Raw genomic sequence first — 22,425 nt, forward strand, 5'->3', positions numbered from 1 at the left:
CATCAAGCAAGTCAAGCGGGTGAAACCCCTGCGGTCTAAATACAAGTATGGGGAGGCCTGGCAGATTGATTACATCACACTGCCTCAAACCCACCACAGCAAGTGCTACGTGCTCACAATGGTAGAAGCCACCACTGGGTGGCTGGAGACCTACCCTGTGCCTCATGCCACTGCCTGTAACACCATCCTGGGCCTTGAAAACCAAGTCCTGTGGAGGCATGGTACCCCTGAGAGAATTGAGTCAGACAACGGGACTCATTTTAAAAATAGCCTCATAAACATTTGGGCTAGGGAACATGGCATGGGGTGGGTGTACCACATTCCTTACCATATACCTGCTGCTGGCAAAGCTGAGCACTGCGAGGGACTCCTCTTAAAAACAACACTGAAGGTGATGGTGGATGGGACCTTCAAGCAGTGGGATCTGCATTTGGCAAAGGCTACATTGCTAGTTTACACAAGAGCCTTCACCAACCAAGCTGGCCCTGCCTGATCAGAGCCCCTGCACAGAACAGAAGGAGATAATGTTCCTGTGGTGCATACGAGAGCTATGCTAGGAAAGACTGTTTGGATTAATACTGTCATATGTGGGGGTTTGTTTGCTCAGGAACCTGGTAGCACCTGGTGGGGGATGCAGAAGGATGTAGAAATACAATGCATACCTCAAGAGGACCTTATTTTGGGATGAACTGCCCATGACTCTGTGCCTATATCCATAGCTGGATGTATAAATGGATATAATTAGCATGATTCACGTATGGATATAGTTTAAAAGTCTAAGTTCAATGTAACATGTTGGTATGGAAAGAAATTTGGGATTGATAATGTCATGGGTTCTATTTCTCAAATTAATTTCTTCCCATTTGTTGCATGCTGGAAAAGCAGAGAAGGGGTGGTTTTTCAAGTGACTGAGAAACCAAAGGGGGAGCCAAGCACTCTCCTGCACCACTGTGATGGCTCATCCAGGGGAACAAGAGTTTGGGAGTCATGCCTGGTGGAACAGCTCTCCCACTCAGGGGTTTTTCAGGAGTTGTGGTGTAACACCGCACGAGGTGTTTGGGTGGACTCTGGGACATTTGCCTGGGGGGCAGGGAGTTGGTTTCCAGCCCTTTTTTCAGGTTGGCAGTCAAGGAAAAAGGTCGTGTGTGTTACCAAGGGCGTTTGGCTGCTCCAGGGTTATTGCTACACTTTCCCTTTGCCACCGCAGGCCTGCTCCCCTCTGCCATTTCTGCCATGAGGCAGAGACCAGCTGCTGCCGGGGAGTTTTGCAAAGGGAGACAACTCCCATCTGATCCCCTCTGAGCACCCACCACCCCCTTGGGAGATTTGGGAGCATTTCCAGAGCATTCCTGAGGCCTCAGATGAACCATGGCAGCCCCTCTGCCTTGCCTGAGCCAGCAGCAACCACCTGCTGTGGTTGTAACAACAACAAAAGGGAAAATTCACTTCATGAGTGGGAGAACTTTTGTTCTTGTTCTTATTTAGAGGGAGGGGTGATTTTTGCATTCCAGGAAGGTTCCTGCCTTCCCTGGCAGACATGTAACTTTTCAGCCAGGACAGGGTGACTTTGGGGTGACACTCACGGGGAAGGTGACATTCAAGTGCAGATGAGGCTCCTGGATCTCCCTGTGGAGCAGGGTGCTGGGCGGGGTGCCGCTGTGTCTCTGCAGCTGGACATGGATCTGGACAGGCCCCTGGAGGTCACTGAGGTGCACCCAGAGCACAGCAGGGTGGGGGTGATACAGCACTGCTGGAGACACCACCACGTAACTCCTGGTAAGGAGAGGTGACAGGAGAGTCCTGTGGTGAGGCACATCCAGCACAGTCCCACAGAGACCTGGAAAAGCCCCTGGCAGCACAGGAAGCTCTCCAGCCTCCCCTCTTGGCTTCTGGGCTGCCCTTGGCTCCTCAGCTCAGCTCTGCAGGTGAGGGGACAACAACCCCCCAGAGCCACCAGCCCAGAGCCATCAGGGCCATGTCTTCAGTGATCCTGGGCAGGGACAAGCCCCCAGCCTGAGCTCTCCCATCCTGGGCAGCAGTCAGTGCCAGAGAGCCGGGATTGAATCCCACCAGGAACTGCCAAGGAGCTGAGGTTAAACCATCCCAGCCAGCAGAGCCAGGACTGAATCCCACCAGGAATTGCCAAGGATCCAAGGTTAAAGCCACCCCACCAGACACAGACAGACACAGAAGGGACTTACGGTGCTCCAGAGGCCCCAGCTGAGAGGAGCAGGGTGAGGAAGAGGATGGGAAGGGCTGGAGACCTCATGTCTCCAGCAGGATGTGGCTGTTGGGAATGGCCACAGCCTCCTCCTGCAGGTCTTGGATTGCTCTGGATCTGCATCTGCTCCACTGCAGGCTCAGAAATGGGATCTTCGTGTCCCATCCAGTGAGGAAATCAGGGCTGGCAGAGGAACCCAGGGCACCTGCAGATAAAGGCCAGGCAATGTTTGCCATCTGCCCACAGCTTCCGGGGGTCAAGGCTCACAGGCATTTTTGCAATATTGGGAGAGGTTCCTGGAGGGTCAATCTGGGTCACAAGCCACCCCCACATGGATTTGCTGGGAAATGATGTCAGGAGGCAGTGGGAACAAATGGAAAACAAAACCCGGGAGCAAAACATGAGAAGAGGCTGGGAGCTGGAGGTGATTTTTCAGAAAGAGCAAATTTACAGGTATTCCAAATCTAACCAAATTTGGGATAATCCTGTGTCCCAGGCTGGCTTTTTGCCCAGTTTCCTCCAGATTCGTCCAATCTAGGCAGAGGAACAGGACAGTGTTGGGATGTGGTGTTGCTCCATCTGCTCCTATTCCACACTTGGGAGCTGGACACCAACCAGGGCAGGGCCAAGCTGCTTCCTTCTTCCTGGTGGGAATTTGGGACAGTTGAGGAATTCCACGACAGCCCCACAGTGTCCTGAGCACATCCTCTGCTCTGGGGCTTGGCAGTTCCCTTCCCTTTGGGGATGTGGGAGCCATGGAATCATTGAATGGCTTGGGTTGGAAGGGACCTTAAAGCTCATCCTCTTCCACCCCCTGCCAAGGGCAGGGACACCTTCCACTGTCCCAGGGTGCTCCAAACCCTGTCCAGCCTGGCCTTGGACACTTTCCAGCTGCTCCAGGAATCTTTGCCAGGGCCTCAAGGGACACCATGAAAAGGGCTGACCTTTCCCATGGGATCTCAGATGGCCACAGGTCTGTCCCCCCTCCTGCCCAGCTCAGGTTTTGCTGGACACAGCCCCACGCCCACCTCCCTGCCCTTTGGAGCACACCACAGGCTGTGGGTGGCTGGAGGAGGCTGGACCTGCCACCCGCGAGGACACGAGTTGGGAGCATCGCCCAGAGTCCACCCTGCCGTGCTGGATGTGGGCAGGGGGTCCATGACCTGCCAGACATCCCAGGGGTGGTTTGTTGGGAACAAGGAGCTCACAGCTCCTCCAAGGTCACCACTGACCCCTGTCCCCATGTGCCACACAGCATCCACAGCTGCAAAATCCTTCCTGGGATGGGGACTCAGCACTGCCCTGGCCAGCTGTGCCAGGGCTGGACAAACAAAGCAACCGGCCAGGGCAGGCCTTGGGGGACCAGGAAGAGCAAGTTATTCCCAGAGCCCCCATTCCAAGGTTGTTCCCTCTCCTCAAGCTTTCGTTCCCACTGACAGTGGAAAACCCAGTGAGGGCTCTGGCTGGGCCTCAGCCCTCCAGGCAGGACAAGGTTTTGCCCAGAGCAGCTGTGTCTGCCCCTGGATCGCTGGAAGTGTCCAAGGCCAGGTAGGACAGAGCTTGGAGCAGCCTGGGACAGTGGAAGATGTCCCTGTCCGTGGCAGAAGTGGAGGGGCTTTAAGGTCCTTCCCACCCAATTTCCATGATTCTATTGAGGCTTAACCCCCCAAACCCAACATTTGGGCAGCCAAAGCACCCCCAAGGCAGTGGGGGTGTGGTGAGACCCCCAGGCCAGCTCAGAGATCACAGACAATGCCCCATACTGGAAATCCTGGGAAGCAGGAAAGGATTAAAGGAGTTTTCTGGGACATGGGACCTTCCTGTGCCCTTGGCCATTTCCATGTGACAGCTCCCAATCCCATGAGTTCCTCATGAGAAGCCTCTTTGCTGTTTGGTGTCAGACGATTGCCACAGATTGGAAGGACTTCCTCCATAATCCAGCTGCTCCCAAGAGCAGGAATGATGCCAAACCAGAGCTCTGTGCCTGTGGTTTGCACATTTTATCCCAGGATGGGAGGGGAAGCCTTGCCCACCCTGCTCCCAGCAAGGGGACAGCCACACCCTGCCCCATCCTTGTCCTGCTGCGGCCCCAGAGCTGCTCAGCTGGGAAGGAGCCAGGAGATCCCAAATCCCGGCCTGGCTGCAGGGAACCATCCAGCTGGCAGATGGGTCGTGGTCCAGAGGCCATGGAGAGGTGACTCCAGGTGGGCACAATCCAGGTATTGCTGGGAATTTGAGGCTTTAATGGATACTGTTCCTGTGCAGTTCCTGGTGCAAGGAGAGCTCTACCCTGGGGCAAACCCAGACCACTCCAGTGCAACTCTCACCCTGCCATGTGTTCCTCACCCCTGGAGAAGCTGTGGTGTCCATGGGGATGCTCCATGTGCAGGGATGAAGTCTCCCTGAGGAGATGGATCCCCCTCCCTCCCCAGGCCCCCCTCAGCCCCTCAGCACAGCCAGGACACAGCACCAGCTCCAGACTCTTTAATCTCCCACCCTTGACTCACAGCTCAGCACCAAGGATGCTCTTCCCACCTGGCAACATCCCCTGGACCTCATGTCCCCCCCGGGCCACACACCTGGACCCCTCCCCAGAGCTGGCTGTACCCAAACAGCATTTCCAGCTTGTAGGAGCTTCTGGAAGGAGAATCCACGGGGGAACCCAACAATCAGGGGTGGAAAATGGGGCCAGGAACCCCCAGCCCTGCCTGGAGCATCACTGCCCTGCCCAGCGAGCAAGCAGGAGCCATCCCAGAGGATAGCCACAACTTCAGGGGGACAACCACAGCTCCAGGTCTGGCACAGGGACATCCAGGGGAAGCACAGTCACAACAAGGGGTTCCAGGGGGCACCTTGCTCTGTTTTGGGGGTACTGTGTGGTCCCCGTCCTGCCCTGATCTGCTCCCCTTAGGACACCGTCCTGCCGGGGCGGTGGCAGGGCTGCCGGACACCTCCTCAGGGGACAAGGGACACCTTCCTGGTGTCCCCGAGGGACTCACTCCCTCTGCCTAATTGCTGCTCCCGGCTGTGTCCCCTTGGCACTGGGGGCTGCCCCTGACCCCGCCCAGCCCCAGCAGAGGCTGCTTCATGTCCTGATCTCTGTGGTCACTCGTGGACATCTCGGCCAGGGCCTCAGCCATGGTCTGGTGGACAGACTCGGTCAGTTTGGGGACATCCTCTGTGCTCAGGCCCTGTGTTTCCACGCTGGGGAGGACTCGGATGGTGCAGGTCCCTGGGAGAGGAGGGAAAAGCCAGGGATGCTGTTAGAGGATCCCACCAGGAGCCAGGTATTCCCCAGAGCATCTTCCACCCCCAGTTGCCTCCCCACACCTCAGTATCCCACAGAGACTCCCAAGATCCTCATCCTCACACCAGCCCTGCCCTCTGCCATGGGAATTCCTGTCCATCCCTTACCAGAGGTGAATCTCTTCTCCTTGGAGCTGAAGAAGTCCCAGTATGGGGAGATCACAATGGGGACAATGGGAACCTGCAGGACATAGAGGGTCAGTTGGTCCCCCAGACAGAGCCCTCCCTGGTGGGACTCCTGCCTGTTCCTCCCTGCTCCTGCACAGCAGAGTGTCCATCCCTGGGGACCAAACCCCTCCATCCCTGGGGACCAAACCCCTCCATCCCTGGGGACCAAACCCCTCCATCCCTCTGCTCCAGGATTCACCCCCACCCGCTCCATCCAGGCTGAGACAAAGGGGAGGAATCATTTTGGAAAAGCCCCCCAAGATCATCAAGTCCAGCCTTTGATGGACCACAAGGATGCTCTTACCTGGGCCTGCACGGCCAGGTGGAAAGCCCCACGCTTGAAGGGCAGCATGGATTTGCTGGGGTTCCTGGTGCCTTCCGGGAAAACCCACACTCGGAGCTGCAGGGGACAGGGACAGAGGTGACCCCGGACCTCAGCCAGCTCAGTCCTGCCCACATCCCCCTCACCCCACAGGTGTTTTCCCCCCCAAACCCAGTTTTCCTCACGTTTTCCCGCCTCATGGTGCTGGCAGTGTGGGAGATGACCTCGATGGCCGCGTCCCTGCGGTGGCGGTCGATGAAGATGATGCCACTGAGCCAACAGGCCCAGCCCACTGTGCCCAAGTAGAGCAGCTCCCGCTTGGCAATGGGCACACAGCGCTCGGGGATGACCTCCACCATGGCTGGGGGATGGACAACACCCATCAACATCATCCCAACCCCAGGCAGCAGAAAAATCAGACAGGAAAGGTACTTGGAAGTTGAACTCCCCAGTTGGACAAACCAGCTGGGTATCAGCGATAAGTTTTGCAGCAGAAAAATTGTTGACTGCTTGGAATTAAACTTCCCAGGTTGGAAAAACCAGCTGGATATCAATAATACATTTTGGAGCAGAAAAATCAGCTCAGAAAATTATTGACTGCTTGGAAGTTGAGCTCTCAGATTGGACAAACCAGCTGGATATCAGGAATAAGTTTTGCAGCTCAGCCAGCCCTGAGGGGTAATGACTGCAGAGAGGAACCCTCTGGAAAGGCCAAATTACATCAGTGCCCAGATTCATTAATCATTTACACCCTAATATAGGACCAGATTGGGGTTTTTTTAGACTTGATTTAAAGGCCTTGAAGCTGTCCCCAGTCCCAGAACCACCCTGTGGCGTCACCTCCCGCTGTCCCAGTCCTCTCCCTACAGCACAGCTTTATCCCAAAAGCTCTCCCAGTCCATTCCCACCACACATCCCTGCCCATATCCCGGTGCAGACTCCCCAAAGCGATCCTGGAACACTCCTGGAGCCCCCAGAGGTGCCAAGGAGCCCCCCTGCCCTGCCCTGCCCCGCACGCACCTATGAGGTCGAGGGAAGCCTGGTGGTTGCAAACGATCACGAAGGGTCCCTGCAGCCGGAGCCGCTCGGCGCCGCTCACCCGCATCTGGATGCCGTAGAAGCGCTTGAGGGGCAGGACAGCAGCGCGCAGGAGCCTGGCGGAGATAAGGGACGAGATAAGGCAGAGGGACACGAGTGGGAAGATCTGCCCTGTTCTGGGGCAGCGGGGTGGGCCAGGCGCAGCTGCTCTGCGGGATCAGGGCTGAGGCTCAGGGGTGCTTGGATTTCTCACACATTTGCAGCCCCTGAGGCTCAGGACTCACCTGCTTCCCACCTGAGCTGAGCTCGGCTCCTGGCTCAGAGCTGAGGGAGCTGCTGGGGAGGGAGAGTGACCAGCACGAGGTGATGGCAGGGAGAAAACAGGATTTTGGTGTCCAGGGATGATGGGAAAGCAAAAAGAGAAGGGGTGGGATGGGATGGGAATGTTCACAGCCCAATGAGGATGAACTGCCTCTGCCCACTCTGCTGAACTTCCCCAGGTGCCTAGATGGATCCGTGCATGGAAATCCAGATCCCAGTCCTGCAGACTCCTAGAGCCAGAGGAGCTGAGCTGGGATGGATGAACACTGAGGATGGATGATCCCCAGGATGGACAGGCAGATCCACAGGGATGTGGGTGACTCCAGGGGCTGTCCCTGCAGAGCTTGGTGCTGCAGGGGGAAGGGAAGGAGCAGGGAAGGGAAAACCAGCCCAGATACATTCCTTAGGGAATCACAGATCACTCCACCAGACCTGCAGGGTCGGGAAGAGATGGATTTGTGCTGAAAAGTGGTGTCACATCCCGGGAGGGCTGGACAGGAAGGGGAACATCCAGAGCGCAATGAGAATAATGAGAGTAATGGAGAGAGGAGGGAGCACCAGGGATTCCAGCAGCCGTGGAGAAAAAATGCTGGGACACCTCGGTGTTGGAATGGGGCACTGTCCAAGACACAGAGTGCCTGTGCCAGGGTCCTCAGTCTGTGACTGGTGCCAGGGAGCCCCCAGGGGACAGGGCACGGCACAGGGAAGGGCTCAGCGCCAGGCAGGTGGGAGGAGGCAGAGCAGGCACAGAGGGAGGAGAAGGCACAGGGTCCACGGTATTCCCCCATTCTTCGGGAGCCGCATGCTCAGAGATCCCTGAGGATCCGAGGAGAAGCAATGCCCCAAAGCCAGCACTAATGACAGGGAAGCGCTCCAAGCCGCAGGCTTTGGGATTCGAAGGAGAGGGAGCTGGGCGTGCTGTGCCGGGCCACTGAGGTGTCGGTGGGACAAGATAAGGCGGCTCTGATAAGGCAGGTGAGTCACCTCTGCCTCCCTCAGGGATTTCCACTAAGACGGAAGCGTTGGCTTTGGAGCAGCCCTGGATGCTGTGTGTGCGCCCAGCATTCCTGCCGGGAAGAACGTGGGAGAGAGGATGCACCACCTCTGGGAACATCAAACCTCTGCCTGATCACACCAAACCTCCGACCAGACTCTCGCCGAGCCCCGGATCCATCAGCAAAAATCCTCAGCAAATTCCTCAAGATGGGATATTTTTCCCTGTGACATAATTATATCCTTCCTGCTGTGCTCATCCTGCCCAGGAATCCAGCAACAGGATTGCAACAGCTTGAAAGCACCCAGACCTTCCTCCGGTGTTGCACAGCAATGTTATCTCAGCTGATGTTATCTCACTGCTTCCACCCTCGGGAGCACGAGTCGGGACACGGCTGGGATCAGGGAATGGCTGGGATCAGGGAATGGCTGTGATGGGGACAGCCGATGGCACCAAGACCTCCCACAATCATAGAAACATGGAATAGTTTGGGTAGGAAGGACCTTAAAAACCACCCAATGCCACCTCCTGCCATGGCAGGGACACCTTCCACTGTCCCAGGTTGCTCCAAGCCCTGTCCAACCTGACCTTGGACACTTCCAGAGATGGAGCAGCCATGGAATAACCTGTGCTAGGGCCTCCCCACCTTCAATCCCTCTGCCAAAATGCTGTTCCCAGGTCTCCCATGGGCAAAACCAGTGCCAGGGACACAGCACTGGCGAGTGTTTGCCCCCTGCCAATGACTGTGCCTCCAAACCCCACTGTCACCCTCCCAGGAGGTGACCCCAACACTGACATGGCCAGGAATGATCCCTTTCATGTTATTTCACCCCTCGGGGACCACAAATCCAAACTCCATCACGTCCTGACCCTCCCTGGGCATGGCCAGCAGCTCCCCACACCGCAAGACACACCTTCATTGCCACATGGACATGACCACAGGTCTCACTGTGGCCCTGGGGCTCTGCCACCAGCTGTGACCCAGCTGTGGGTACATCCAGAGCAGGACAGAGCCTGTGGCCACAAACCACAGGGTTTCCTCCACCTGAGCCAAGCTCCAACCAGCTCCCCACCCCCAGCCCACACTCACTTCATGTTCTCCACGGAGCGTCCCCGGAGGGCAGCGAAGGGGGACAGCAGGGTGGCCATGGCCACGACCCAGCAGTTGAAAAAGGCCACCTTGCAGAGGTACTGGCAGCTGGGGCTGTACCTGTAGAGCAGCAGTGCTGCCAGGGGCAGCAGGAGCAGCCCATGGAGCAGGAGAACATCCATGGTGTCACCCCAGAGCTCAACCCACAGCCCAGGATGGGATCCAGGCGAGTGGCCAGAGCTGCTGCCGAGCGTGGCAGGTGAATCAGGAGGATCCTGCGTGGGCGGCTGGGGCTGGTCCAGGGGAAGGCTCAGTGTGGATCCCATCCCCAGGGATGGAGTGGCTCAGGTGGAAGCAGGACACCCCCCCAAGGGTGGAGAGTGGCTGTGAGTCACACCAGCACCCTGAGTCACTCGAGGTGTCACCGCTGATACCTCTCCTGGGCTATCAAAAGCCATTGCAGTGACTCCAGATTGATAAAATCAGATCTGCTGCTCACTAAACTGTCCCAGGCTGGGGAATCTCTCCTGGCCACAGGGATGCCAACCCTGGGAAAGGGAGTCTCAGCTGGTGGGGACAGCAGCAGCTGCTCCTGGTCCATGGCCATCACCCTGGCAAGGCTTGTCACAGTCACCTGCTGGCACCCAAACCTCACCCTGCAGAGCATCAGATTATTGGAAGGCATCTCCCACCTGGAATGACAGCAGGAATGCCGTGCCAGTGCTGCCCATCCCTGCTCCATTTGGGCAGCAGGAGCCCCTCCGCTCTTGCCCTCCCAATGCCCAGCATCTGTCCCCAAGGTCCCCAAGGACCTGGGGGCTGGGCTCTGCCACCCCCCCGCTGCCAGCCCTTGGCCTAGTTGGCAGCCAGAGGCTGTGTTGCATGAGGTGTTTTCACGGCTGCAATTAGCACAGGCTGTAATTAACCCCTCCTCCTGCTCTGGTCCCTGGCACTGGGCGCACAGGACCCATGGAAACTCCAGCCTTGCTTTTGGGAACCAAGTCCTTGTCCCAGCAGGGACACTGGGCTGCTGTCAGCTCCAGCAGCACTTCCCAGCCCTGCTGCTCCATGGCCCAGACCAGGGAATCACAGAATGGGTTGGGTGGGAAGGACCTTAAAGTTCATCCAGTGCCACCCCTGCCTTGGCAGGGACACCTCCCACTGTCCCAGGTTGCTCCAAGCCCTGTTCAGCCTGGCCTTGGACACTTCCAGGGATCCAGGGGAAAGGAGGGACATTCCTGTGCTGCTGCCCAGAGCCATCTGGTCAGTCCTGAGCCCAGGCCAGGAGCCTGTGAGCAGCTCCTGCCTCCCCAGAAAACCCCAGCGGGGTCTCTGGGGGTCTTCCAGTCCCCTTAGGACACTCCTGGGAAGGTGTCACATCCCCTGGGACATCCCAGCCCTCCTGTCCCTCACCTGGCAGGACCTGTCCTCAGCCCAACCACTCTGCATTGCTGTCCCCTCCCCGTGCCCAGGGCTGCCTTTCCCACCCACAACTTCCTCTGTCCCCTGGAGGTGACAGAGATGTCCCCAGGCTCTGGCCATGCTGGAGGGTGCCCCAGTTTGACCAGTAACCGTGGGGTTACGTCCACCAGGCCTGTTGCAATGCCCATTGCTCCACCCTCCCATTCCTCTCATTATTCTCATATTAAAGCTCAGATTGGGTCACATCTCCAGCCCACCCTTCCTGTCCATCCCATTCCAGGTGACTCCTCGCCTCCTTCTTCCCGTTCTGTGTCCATGTGGGAACCTTTGGCCACCAGCCTGGTCTCCCATCAAACCCAGCTTTGCTTTCAGCTGTCTCCTTCAGTCCCTCTCAGCTGGAGGAGATGGACCTTAGTGCTGGACTCCAACACGATCCTCCTGCTCCATATTTGGGATCCTTTTCCTCCAGATCCTCCAGGAGCCAGACTGAGGAACATCTGCCCATTCCAGAGCACAGGGAGGATAAATCCTGCCTTCCACCGGGCAGAGGAGAGGCAGGGCAGTCCAAGGAGGGGGTTAAAGGTGCCCTTCTGCATCCTCTGAGCTGCAGACCATCAGTCCTGAAGTCTCCTGCCAGGAGCTGTGCTCCAGGGAAAAGCCTGGAAGCCCCGTGGGGCAGAGCAGGGCTGGCACCCCTCAGTGGGGCTGGGGAGGTGCCAGAGGCAGGGAACAGCTCCCAGCACCCAAGGGACTTCACTCCCCCTTCCTCCTGCTTCCCGGGGAGCAGAGGGGTCACTAAATCCTGGGCAACTCTGTGATTTCCCGTTTTCAGGCTGCTGTGCCAACCACACCCCCACCAAGATCCAGCTCTCCCTGTGCTCAGCCAGGAGAATCCCACCCTGGATCTTCCCAGCACCAGCACCCAGCACCCCCCGAGCACCCCAGCACCCCCTCAGCACCCCCCAAGCACCCCAGACCCTCCCAGGGGTGCCAGAGGCTCTGGTTTCCCCCCAGCCCCGAGGGAGCCCCTGCCCTCAGGCACGGAGCCACCAGCCCATGTAATTACAGATGCTTAATTAGCGACAGCAGGGCGCTCTCTTAACAAAGCAAATTAATCACAGGCGATGCTGCATTGAGAGCTGGAGGGACTAATGAAGACTGGGACCACCTGGGCTGGGAACATCCCCCTGTCCCACCCACGGGGCACAGCACAGCCTGTGCCACCCGCTCCTCGTGGCTTGGCAGAGACGCAGTGCCCAGTTGGGACTGGGATGTCACTAGGGTTGGTGACAGGGCCGTGACAGCCCTGCCCTGGGCTTCTCACGGAGGGAAACCACCCCAAAACCATGGGAATTGTGGAGCATCCATCCGGGATCTTCGGGATAAGGGGATGCAGAGCTCATGGCCTCTCCTCTGCGCTGTAGTACTCTGTAGGGAAAAGGGGGGACTGGAGGGTGTGCCAGGGATTCCAGCCTGGGATGGGATAGAATGGGATACAGGGATGGGATACAGGGGTGGGCTACAGGGGTGGGCTACAGGGATGGGATGGGATGGGATATAGGGATGGGATATAGGGATGGGATGGGATATAGGGATGGGATGCAGACAGGGAGCAGGGAAGCTCAGCCTTGGGTGATGGAAGCTCAAGGGAAAGCTGTTCCTGTTGGGGGCCATGGGGACAATGCCCCATGGGGTACTTACCCGCTGCCGGGGGGACATCAGGTCCCACTGTCCCGGTGGCACTGGGGGGCGGCGGGGGAGGCACAGCTCTGCTGGAGAGGATCAAAGACATGGATGGATGGGTGGATGGGGTCCCTCGTGTCCCAGCCGGGGCTGGCAGTGCTGTCACACCGGGGACTGTGTGTAGCAGGTGGCACTGAGCCCCACCCCCGTCACTCACCCCTCGTCCCCGGGTAAGGAGCCCAGGAACCGCACGGGGACCTGGCCCGGGAGTGGCCCCGCCGGGATGGGGGTGGCACTGGGATAGGGCAGGTAGTGATGGTGGAAAACCACAGCCTCCCCTTCCTCCTCGGGCTGCGAAGGCTCTGCCAGTGCCTGCGGGGAGAGACAAGGGCAGGGCTGAGTTCCCGGGGCTCCCGAAGCGTCTCTTCCCACCGATCACACTCGGCTGCTCCCGCCGGGTCCCCACAGAGCCCCGGGGCAGCCAGCGTGGGAACACAGCTGCTGGGGACACGGGGGGTGGCAGCCGCACAGATGGGACCATGAGCAGAGCCCGTTTGGTCCGTTTGAGACCCGTTTGATGTGGCCGCTGGGTTCAGTCCCAGCCAGCCCCGCCCTGGTGGCACTGGGAGGGCAGGGGGTGAGTGCCAGGCGGTGCCAGCTGGCAGCGAGCTCAGCAGCTGCCGCAGCCCAGCCCTGCCCCGAAAGCAGCATTGTTCCCCTCAAGGAGGTGAAATGTTGCATATGGTTTTGGTTCCAGAGGGATTTTTGAATTCCAGCCCTGGCAGCGCCTGCCTTCCCGATGGGCTGTGCTTCCGGAGGGTCCTGGCTCTTCCCAGCTGGGCTAAACCTCCTCCCAAGGGCCTGGGTGGGATCGAAGCTGGCAGAGCTGAGGCTCAAACCACCACAAAGAGCCCCGAAACCCCTTGGGGCTGCAGAGCCTGCACTGAGCTGGGCTGGGACCACCCAGACGGTCCCAAAGTGCGTCATGGTGATCCCACTCTCCTGCACAGCCCTGGGAAGGTCCCTTTGCCCCCCTCTTTGGTCCCTTTGCCCACCCAGCCCCCCTGAGCCTCACCTGGGCAGGGGCTGGGCATAGCCCGAAGCCAAGGGACGTCAGAGCTGCCACTGCCAGGCTGTGCATCAGCAGCTGGTGCATTTGGGAGGTTTGGATCAGCATCAGCTCCATCAAATCTGCCCGAGAAGGAGAGATCCTGTGTCGGGGAGGGAGCAGATGGAGGGCAGGAGGAGCACAGGCACGGGATGAGTACCTGGCATGGGGTGGCCCCGAGGCTCCTCCCTGTTCCCAAGCAGTGGGAGCAAAGCCAGACTTCCCCACCCCAATCTGGAAGGCCCATGTGGTGTTTAAAAATTCTTTTGCTTGGATAAAGCTTGACAATTGCCATATTTGAGTCTTTTCTTCCTAGCAAATGTGACCAAACATCTGGGCTGGCTCGCAAGGGGTGATTACTGGGGCTGGAGGCATCAGATTTCCCACCCATTCTGGGGAGAATTTTTCCAACCCTGGAAGTGCTCAGGGACTTGGCAAGACCCTGCCTTGGCACCAGCTGGCAGAGGGTGTCCTTGGGGTGGCACTGAGCATGCCAGGGTCAGCTCTGCCCTGGGCACAGGGGGCTCAGAGCCCCCTCGGAGGGGCAGGAGGTGGGGCTGCACTGTGGGGATCCCAAGATCCCAATCTCCACTACTGGAGCTGCATCCAGCTGAGGAGCAGGGTGGGGATGCTCCGTGCCTCCTCAGCCTCTGCCTGTCTCCACACAAGGAGCTGGCAATGTCCCTCTACCCTTGGCTGGATGGACACACTGCGGGTGGCTCTGAGGCCAACATGTGCAGAGGAAACACCAAATCTAGCTCTGCATCCCCCAAAACATCCCCACGTCCTGTAGGGGTGAAATTCCCCATGAAAATTCCCATAAACCTGCTGGATTCCCCTGAGATCCTGATGGCTTCACCCACCCAGAGAAGCTGTGGCTGCCCCTGGATCCCTGGCAGTGTCCAAGGCCAGGTTGGGCACTGGGGCTTGGAGCAGCCTGGGACAGTGGAAGGTGTCCCTGCCATGGCAGGGGTGGCACTGGATGGGCTTTAAGGTCCCTTCCCACCCAAACCACTCTGGGATTCCCTGGTTTCCTGATCTGGAGCTGGGGTAAAAAAGGATTTGCACATCACTGCCCTATATGCCAGAACCCCAAAGCCTTCAGAGCTGCAGGGCTGAGCTCCCAGCACACCATGGGGCGGCTGTCCCTCCAGCCAGGAGCATCCCAGCACATCCTGGGACTGCTGGAGGTGGATCTGGGAGCAGGGAGTATCCCAGCAGCCAGGAATTGAACCAGGGGTGGGACATGGAGTGCTGGCAGCTCTGAATGGATAAACCCATCCCACAGGGGCTGGGCTGGCTCTCTCTTTCCTTTCCACACCGATTTTCAGCATCCTCTTTCCTCCCTGGCTTTTTAAGGACAGCTCCACCTTCCCCCTGCTCACAGCAGGAGGTGACTTTGCCCTCGGTGTGTCCCCAGTGGCCACAGCTCCCTGCCCCAGCCGTCCCAGCCCGGATTGCTGCAGCCTGGCTGGCACAAGGTCGGGTGAAGCCTCTCTGGACTCTGGCACACGCCGGGGTTCCGTGTGTCCCACTCAATCCCACCTCGCAATTCCAAGGAGCCCATGTCACCCTGGCGTTCCCTGGGGATGCCCACAGGGAATGAGGTTTTGCAGAGCAAAAGCGGATTAATTTTAAAAAAAAAAATCCTAGCCCCGAACTCTTTCCTGGGAGCACCTTGGAGGCCAGGCTTGGTTAACCCCCCCAAAATCCCATTCTGTGGGGCCAAACATTTATCCGAGGACGGGGTGGACATTCCTGAGTGTGGTTCAGCCCCTCTGCCTGCCTCGCACCCGAAAAAGCTGGAAAAAGGGAAGGCAAGGCACAGCAAGGCGGGTTTAGCGCTGCCCTGCCCGAGCTCTGCCCTCACTCACCTCCCCGGACCGGCGGAGGTCCCGCGGGGACAGCTCCGGGCAGCTGCTGCAGGATCAACACCGGCGGCCGCGACACGGGAACGGCTCCGGGCAGAGATCCCATGGAGCGGAGCTGGAAGGGAGCAGGGGAAGGAAAACCCTGGGATCGCCCAGCCCTGGGATCATTCAGCGCCCTGGCAGGGGGCAGGAGATGACCGAGGGGACAGGGCTGGGGGCGGGGAGGAGAGGGGACAGGGCTGGAGGCAGGGGACAGGGCTGGTGGCAGAAGCAGCAGGTGGCCCCGGGGGGAGCAGGACGGAAGCCCTGGGGAAGGGAATGGTTGCTCTCCCCTGGTTTTTCCAAGGATACAGCTCTCCCAGCCTGGGTGACTTCCTCACCTGGCGAGTCCCCAGCTCTGGGGACATGTCCCTGTGCAGGGATGGCCTTTGGGAGGCGTTTGCAGAGCCCCCAGTGCCACCCGAGCCCAGCCCCTCTCTCCTCCCGCCCCATCCCACTGCCAGCCTTATCCCATCAATCCAGAGGCAGAAGCGCCCGCGGGGCTCACCGGCTGTGGCACCAGGAAGGTCCCAGCTGCGGTGTCCCCCCAGAGCCCGCGGGGGTCCCCTGCTGCTCCCCGCTGCATGGCTCGGCTGCGGAGCTGCCGCAGGAGCCGCGCTGGTTTCCAGGGCTCCCGGCAGAAACAAACGCTGCCCGGAGGGAGGCTCGGCACGGCCAGGAATGTTCCCGGGCTGGTTTTCCCGGCAGGAAATCTCCGGGAAAGGTCCTGGGGGTACCGGGCTGGGGTGTCCGTGTGTCCCCTCGGGGCTGGCAGTGTCCCCTGACCCTGTGTCTCGTGGTGAGGAGAGGGCAAAGGGTCACTTAATGGGACCTGAGCCTCGTTAGGGAATGGGAGGGACGTTGGATTTATGAAGTCTCCCCAAAACTGGGGATGGGAACCCCAAAGTCTCCCTTAAAATTTGGGTGGAGACCTCCAAAATTCTCAGACAAAACTGGGGATAGGAACCACAGAAACCCCCTCAAAATCTCCCCAAATTTCGGAATGGGACCCCCAAAGTCTCCCCAAAATTGGGGGTAGGACCCCCAGAGACCTCTGTAAAATCAGGGATGGGATGCTCAAACATCTCCCCTAATATTGGGAATGGTACTCCCAAAACCCCCCAAAAGTCTCCGCAAAATTGGGGGTGGGAACCCCGGAGACCTTTGTAAAATTGGAGATGGGACTCCTAAAATCTCTTCACCGTTGGGGATCAGACCCCCAGAGACTCCCCCAAAATTTGAGAAGGTTCCTGGCATGTCATTCATCCCCGGTGCCACCCAAGGGCTGCTCCCAGGATGTCACAGCCCCAGTGCCACCCAAGGGCTGTCACTCAGCCGCGGTGCCCCCGGGCTCCCCAGACTGTCCATGTCCCCATGCCAGCTCCCCAGGGCTGTCCCCCAGCTCCCTGCACCACTTCCCCATGGATGCAGTGACCAACCACCACCTTCCCCACAGAAACAGGAATGAATTGGGACCACTGGCACCAGAGCCTGGCTCCAGATTGCTGCTGGAGTCTCCCAAAATTTGGAATAAGGCCCTCAGAACCACCCCCCTCCAAAAAAAAAAAAAAAAAAGTTAAAAATTGGATGGGACACCTAAATGTCTTCCCTAAAATTTGGATGGGAACCCCAGAGATTACCAAAAGTTTTCCCAAAATTGGGAGTGGGAACCACAGAACCCCCCCAAATCTCTCCAATATTGGAAATGGGACCCCCAGGGACCCCTGCCATGGGTCCTTCCCAGGATATTCCCAGGGGGATCTGTGTCCAGCAGAGACCAACCAGCTCCTGTTTTCCACTGATCTCCCAGCAGAGAGCTCAGCGTCTCCCAGCTCACCCCAGGGAAACCCTGGCAATGGGGAATCTGCACAAAACATTGAATTCCCAGCAAAATCCACTCCGTCCCCCCAGAGACCCCACTGGTCCCAGCCCTGCCAGCCTCAGGTTCCTCCTCTCCACCTCCCCCAGCCACTCCTCTGGGAGATTTCCATGGATATCACATCCCAGATCTCTCCCAAAGCACTCATTCCGCCCCAGAATGGCACCAGAGACCCCCCCAAATTCCAGGGAGCAGCACCCCAATCCTGGCTGCCTCAGCCCCCAGTCCTTGGCTCCAGTCTGGGCTCTTTTCTGCTTGATTAGATCTTTCCCTGTGTTCTTCATTTCTCCAACCCCCTCTGGATTGTTTCTCTGCCTTTTGTTATAATCCTAAATTCCCATTATTTGCACATTTAATCACTGTGCTGCTTCCTGCCCGTTTTGGCAGAGGCTGGTTGGGCTGATCCCGAGCTTATCTCTCCTGAGGAGGCATTCAATCACCAGGATGAGCAGTGAGGAGCCTGAGGAAGCCTCATGCCAGGGATGGGACAGGAAGGGTGACAGAGGACCTGTTTGGAATGTCCTCAGCCCCACCATGGCAGCCTGAGCCCCTCGGGTGGGGGGGATGGGGGCGGGAATAGTTGAGAGAGGGGAGGAGAGAAGGGGGGGGAGAGAAAAGGAGGAAAAAGGAGAAAAAGGGAGAAAACAAGGAGTAAAAAAGGAGAAAAAATGGAGAAAAAATGGAGGAAAAAATGGAGAAATAATGAGAAAAAAATGAGAATGAGGAGAAAGGAAGGAGAAGGAGAAGGAGAAGGAGAAGGAGAAGGAGAAGGAGAAGGAGAAGGAGAAGGAGAAGGAGAAGGAGAAGGAGAAGGAGAAGGAGAAGGAGAAGGAGAAGGAGAAAGAAGGAGAAGGAGGGAATGTGGGAAATTCTCTAGTGCCAAAGCAAGCACAAAGCAAGGCTGTGCCCAAGAGGGATGTGCAGCAGAGCAGAGCTCAGGCCAGGCTTAGCTCAGAGCTGTGCCTTGCTCCAGCCTGTCCCCTGTTCCTTTTGAAACACCCCAGAATGTCACAGCAGCCCAGCTCCCAAACCCCTCCCAAGCTCAGGGTCATGGCTTTGGGGTGAAGATCAGGGTGGGAGCATTCCCTGGGCCCCTGGATGAGCAGCAGGATCCATGGCCAAAGGGGTCTGAGTGCCAGGACAGGCGCTGGCCAGGACAGCAGAGCCTGGGCACAGGGAATGGGGGTGTCCAGAGGCAGCGGTGGCTGTGCTGTCCCCAAGACACAGCCCAGGGTCACTTTTCCCAGGTAGGAGGGATGCTCTAGCTAGAGCTGCCAGCTCTTCTCCCCAGGGAGGTGGGGTAAGGATCCCCAACCACTCTGGGGAGAGGGGACAGCGCAGGACCTGCTCATGTTCCCCACCTTGCTATGCTTGGTGGCAGCACAGAAAATGTCCCCATGTGCATCAGAGAACGCCAGGGACCAGCAGGGGTCAGAGGATCCTCCAGCTCCAGAGGGGATGGATTCCCTTGTCCCCTGGAAGTGTCACCCTGCCAAACCCAACCCCAGGATGAGCTGCGGCCAAGGACACCCTGAGGATCTGAAGGGATCCCTTCCTCTGGAAACCTTCAAAATCTCCACCCTACACACACTCCAGGGTCTCAGCTCCAGCCCTGCTCAGGCGCAGGTGGATCCCACCAGGAGCTGTGCTTTGGACCAGGAATTTTCCTTTCCAGGACCAAGGCCAGGGGACTCCCAGCCCCGGGGACCAGGAGGGACAGGGAACCTCTGCCACCCCCTCGGACCGTGTGGCTGCTGCTCCAGGCTCCTGGAATGGCATCAGTGGTTTCCAGCCCCTCTCTGCTCCGGGCTTGGCTTTCAGGGCATGAACAAGATTTGCACGTCAGCCCAGCAGAGGCAGCACGGCGGCTGGTCAGACCGGGAGCACCGGGAACACCGGGAACACCGGGAACACCGGGATGGTGATGCATGAGCCGGGATGAGCCGCGCTCTGATACGGCAGCAGTGACACCCTGAGCTGTCCCGGATACCTGGGGTGACAGCACATCCCGTGTGCCATTTCCCTTCCCTGGAAAAAAAACCGGAGCCAGAGAGATTCCCAAAGTGAGGAAACCCCGGCAGGATCAGCAGCCTTGCCCAACACTCGGGGAAGATGAAGAAAGCACCGCTGAGGCAACACATCCCCTCAGTCCCTGCTGCCTCCCAGGGGCACGAAACCAGCCCCAAAGCAGTTTGTCACTGCACACGGGGACAAAGCCCGGGGATGGGGTGGCAGTTTGGGAGCTGCTGTCCCCTGGGCTGTCCCCATCCCGCTGCCACATTCAGGCACTCGGGACACACCTCTGGCATGCTCGGTGAGTCCAGGACTGCGGAGAGGTTTAAACTCATTCTGAAAGATTACTACAAAATGTCTCCCTTTCCAGCAGGTTTCACTCTGCCGGTGCTTTGACCCTCATCTTCCCCGAGCTGTCACCCAGCCACCGAGGTCTCTTCTTCCTCTGAATTTCTCTTCACAGATTTGTTTCTTTGCACGGAGCCCAAAATCCAGGCAGAGGCAGCTGGCGCGGGGATCTCACTTGGCTACAGGGTGGGATGGAGGCAGCACAGTCAGTAACCCCAACCCACCCTAAATGAGCGTTTGTCACCTGCAGGAAGATTCCTGCCAGTGATTCCTGTCAGCGACTTCCTTTGCTTTGGAAACGGCTGAGTCACCCTTAATTCCCGGCGCGGGATCACTGGGAACGCCCGGGGCTGCAGGGCAGCCTCTGGGGACATCCCCTGGAGACTTGGCAGGGACACTGTCGCTGTTCCCCGCCACACCAACGCCGGGTGCCCGAGGCAAATCCTCCCTGTCCCCTCCACACGTCACCACTGTCACTGTCACTGTCACAGGAATGGACACAGCCACCCCATAAGGGACCACTCGGTGGGAGCGCAGAGGGGGCTGGATTTGGGGCCAGGATTTGCCATGCGGTGACTTTGTCCTCATTTGTTTCCCTCTCGCTGCATCCAAAGGGGACAATGACCCAAGGCCAGCAGGGCTGGGCAGGTCACCCCACGCCGGGAAGGAGGTCAGGCCAGCATCGCCTGTCCAACTCCTCCTCGCTGGAGGATCAGGAGCAGCTCGGGAATGTGTGGGTTTGGCATCCCCAGAGGGACCCCAGGGCTCTCCATCCTCCTGGGGAAGGGGAGAGCGATTCACATCCCAATTTCCCAACTTCCTCTGGCTTTCCCACTATCCCGGCCACCTCCAACCCCGGGGACAAGCCCCGCAGCCCCTTTGCCAGGAGATGGCACCGAATTGGCCTCGTGGGGACACCTGGGGCACCTGGAGGCCACCACCGCCCCAGGCAGCCCCCGTGGGGTGGTGCCAGGTGCGGCACGGGGTTCTTGCAGCAGGGACGGTTTAATTCGGGTTTTAGGCTCCCTCCCAAGTGTTTATGGGCTGCTGGAAAATTAAATGATTAATTTGGGTGGTTCCACTTCAGATGTTAATGAGGCTGGCTCGGCCTCGGCAGCTTTGGTGTCAACATAACCCCGGGCTCAGCCTTTGCCTCCTCATTAGAGCAAAAGAGGGCTTGGAACTATTGCAGACTCGGGTCTTTAATCTGCCGTTTTTAGGGTGATCTAATTTACAGAGAGATTCTTAATGATCCCGCCCCAAAACTGGGAATAGGGTTTCCAGAGACCCCCAAAATTTGGCATGGGACTCCCAGGTCTCCCCCAAATTGGGGGGAGACTGATTGACCACAGAGAACCCCCAAAATTGGGGATGTGACATCCAATGTCTCCCTAAAATACTGGGGATGGGACTTCCAAAGTCTCCCCTAAAATTTGGGTGGCAACCCCAGAAACACCCAAAATTCTCCTCAAAATAGGGGGTCAGAGCTCCAAAATCTCCCCAAAATTGGGAATGAGACCCTCAAACGTCTCCCCTAATACTGGGGATGGGACTCCCAGAAACCCCCAAAGGTCTCCCCAAAATTGGGGAGGGAAACCCCGGGACCCCCCTAAAAGGCAGTTTGGGACCCCTAAAGTCTCCCCAAAACTGGGTGTTCCATTATTAACATAATTTAAATGCTGTTTAAATCAAAGTTCCCCGTGCTGAAGGGTTTGGGGCTTCCCAGCAGGGAGAGTTCTATGAATACATTTATTTGACATATCCACAATGCATATTTATATATATTTTATACAAATTTATATGTTTACAGGTTGGGGTTTTTTTTTTCTCTGATTTTTTTTTCTTTTTTTTCCTTCTTTTTTCTTCTTCTTTTTTCTTTTTTTGTTTAGTTGGTTTTTTTTTTTTTTTTCCTGTAAGAAGAGCCCAGGTGATGCTTGGGGTTCCGCATCCAGGGGCAGCCCCACCTCTGGGAGAGATTCAGGGATGCCGCTCCGGGTGTTCCCTGCTCTGTGTCCATCCCAGGTTGTTCCTCGGGTCCCCAGAGTCCCCCTGCTCCGCTCTGCTTTGGCACCGAGGTGACAACACCCGGCACACACCGAAACACTAAAATCACCACACCAAAGCTGGGCTGGGCAGAGTCGGGGTTATTTTCAGAGGGTGTGGGGTGTCACACACCCAGAGCCCATCCTGGGATTTTCGGGGTGGTGGAAGATTTTGAGGAGGGATTTTGGGGTGTCCCGGGGAGAAGAGGCAGGGCGGGGAAGGGGACAGGGATGGGGACAGGGACGGGAGCACTGCCAGGGGCCAGCAGAGCATCCTGCCACCCCGGGGCAGGGCTGGAGCGTCCCTGTCCCCTCCCTGCGCACGGCTGGGACCCTCGGCACCCCCTGCACCCCATCCCGGCTGCGCCCCAACTCCCACAGCCTTTCTGCGGCGGTTTTCCAGCCCGGCGCACCCAAGAGCCGGGAAGGGCTCTGTGTCCCCGGTCCTTGTCACCGCTGTGTGTCACCGCCGGGTGCTGGGGGGCAGTGCCAGCCTGGGGGTCTCTCCCGAGTTCCTCCATCCAACCCCGGCGTGGGGAGGGGGAGAGGAGGAGGAGCCT

The 22,425-nt window shown here is 58.2% G+C and overlaps 3 protein-coding genes across 4 annotated transcripts in view; all 3 read right to left on the minus strand.

Moving 5' to 3' along the window:
* The window catches only part of LOC146426391 (alpha-2-macroglobulin-like protein 1), a 155,571-nt gene that overhangs the window by 15,317 nt on the left and 117,829 nt on the right, over positions 1 to 22,425 (minus strand). The window lies entirely within an intron of this gene.
* LOC146426392 (1-acyl-sn-glycerol-3-phosphate acyltransferase alpha-like) lies at positions 4,697 to 11,811 on the minus strand. The gene is made up of 6 exons (XM_085083553.1): positions 9,461 to 11,811; positions 7,038 to 7,171; positions 6,203 to 6,378; positions 6,000 to 6,095; positions 5,636 to 5,708; positions 4,697 to 5,453 (listed from the first exon to the last, which is right to left on the minus strand). Exons 1-6 carry the CDS (start codon positions 9,784 to 9,786, stop codon positions 5,230 to 5,232), a joined length of 1,029 nt encoding a protein of 342 aa, XP_084939679.1. The 5' UTR covers positions 9,787 to 11,811; the 3' UTR covers positions 4,697 to 5,229.
* On the minus strand, positions 11,959 to 16,206 carry PRR29 (proline rich 29). Of its 2 annotated transcripts, none has more exons than XM_085083552.1 (6): positions 16,092 to 16,206; positions 15,548 to 15,659; positions 13,641 to 13,756; positions 12,783 to 12,937; positions 12,584 to 12,651; positions 11,959 to 12,310 (listed from the first exon to the last, which is right to left on the minus strand). In XM_085083552.1, exons 1-6 carry the CDS (start codon positions 16,167 to 16,169, stop codon positions 12,282 to 12,284), a joined length of 558 nt encoding a protein of 185 aa, XP_084939678.1. In that variant the 5' UTR covers positions 16,170 to 16,206; the 3' UTR covers positions 11,959 to 12,281. The 2 variants fall into 2 exon arrangements, with proteins under 2 accessions (XP_084939678.1, XP_084939677.1); XM_085083551.1 differs by having other exon boundaries at positions 12,584 to 12,654.

This window comes from Lichenostomus cassidix, chromosome 27 (genome assembly GCF_008360975.1).
Source record: "Lichenostomus cassidix isolate B80296 chromosome 27, HeHo_3.0, whole genome shotgun sequence".
In the NCBI taxonomy this organism is placed as follows: domain Eukaryota; kingdom Metazoa; phylum Chordata; class Aves; order Passeriformes; family Meliphagidae; genus Lichenostomus; species Lichenostomus cassidix.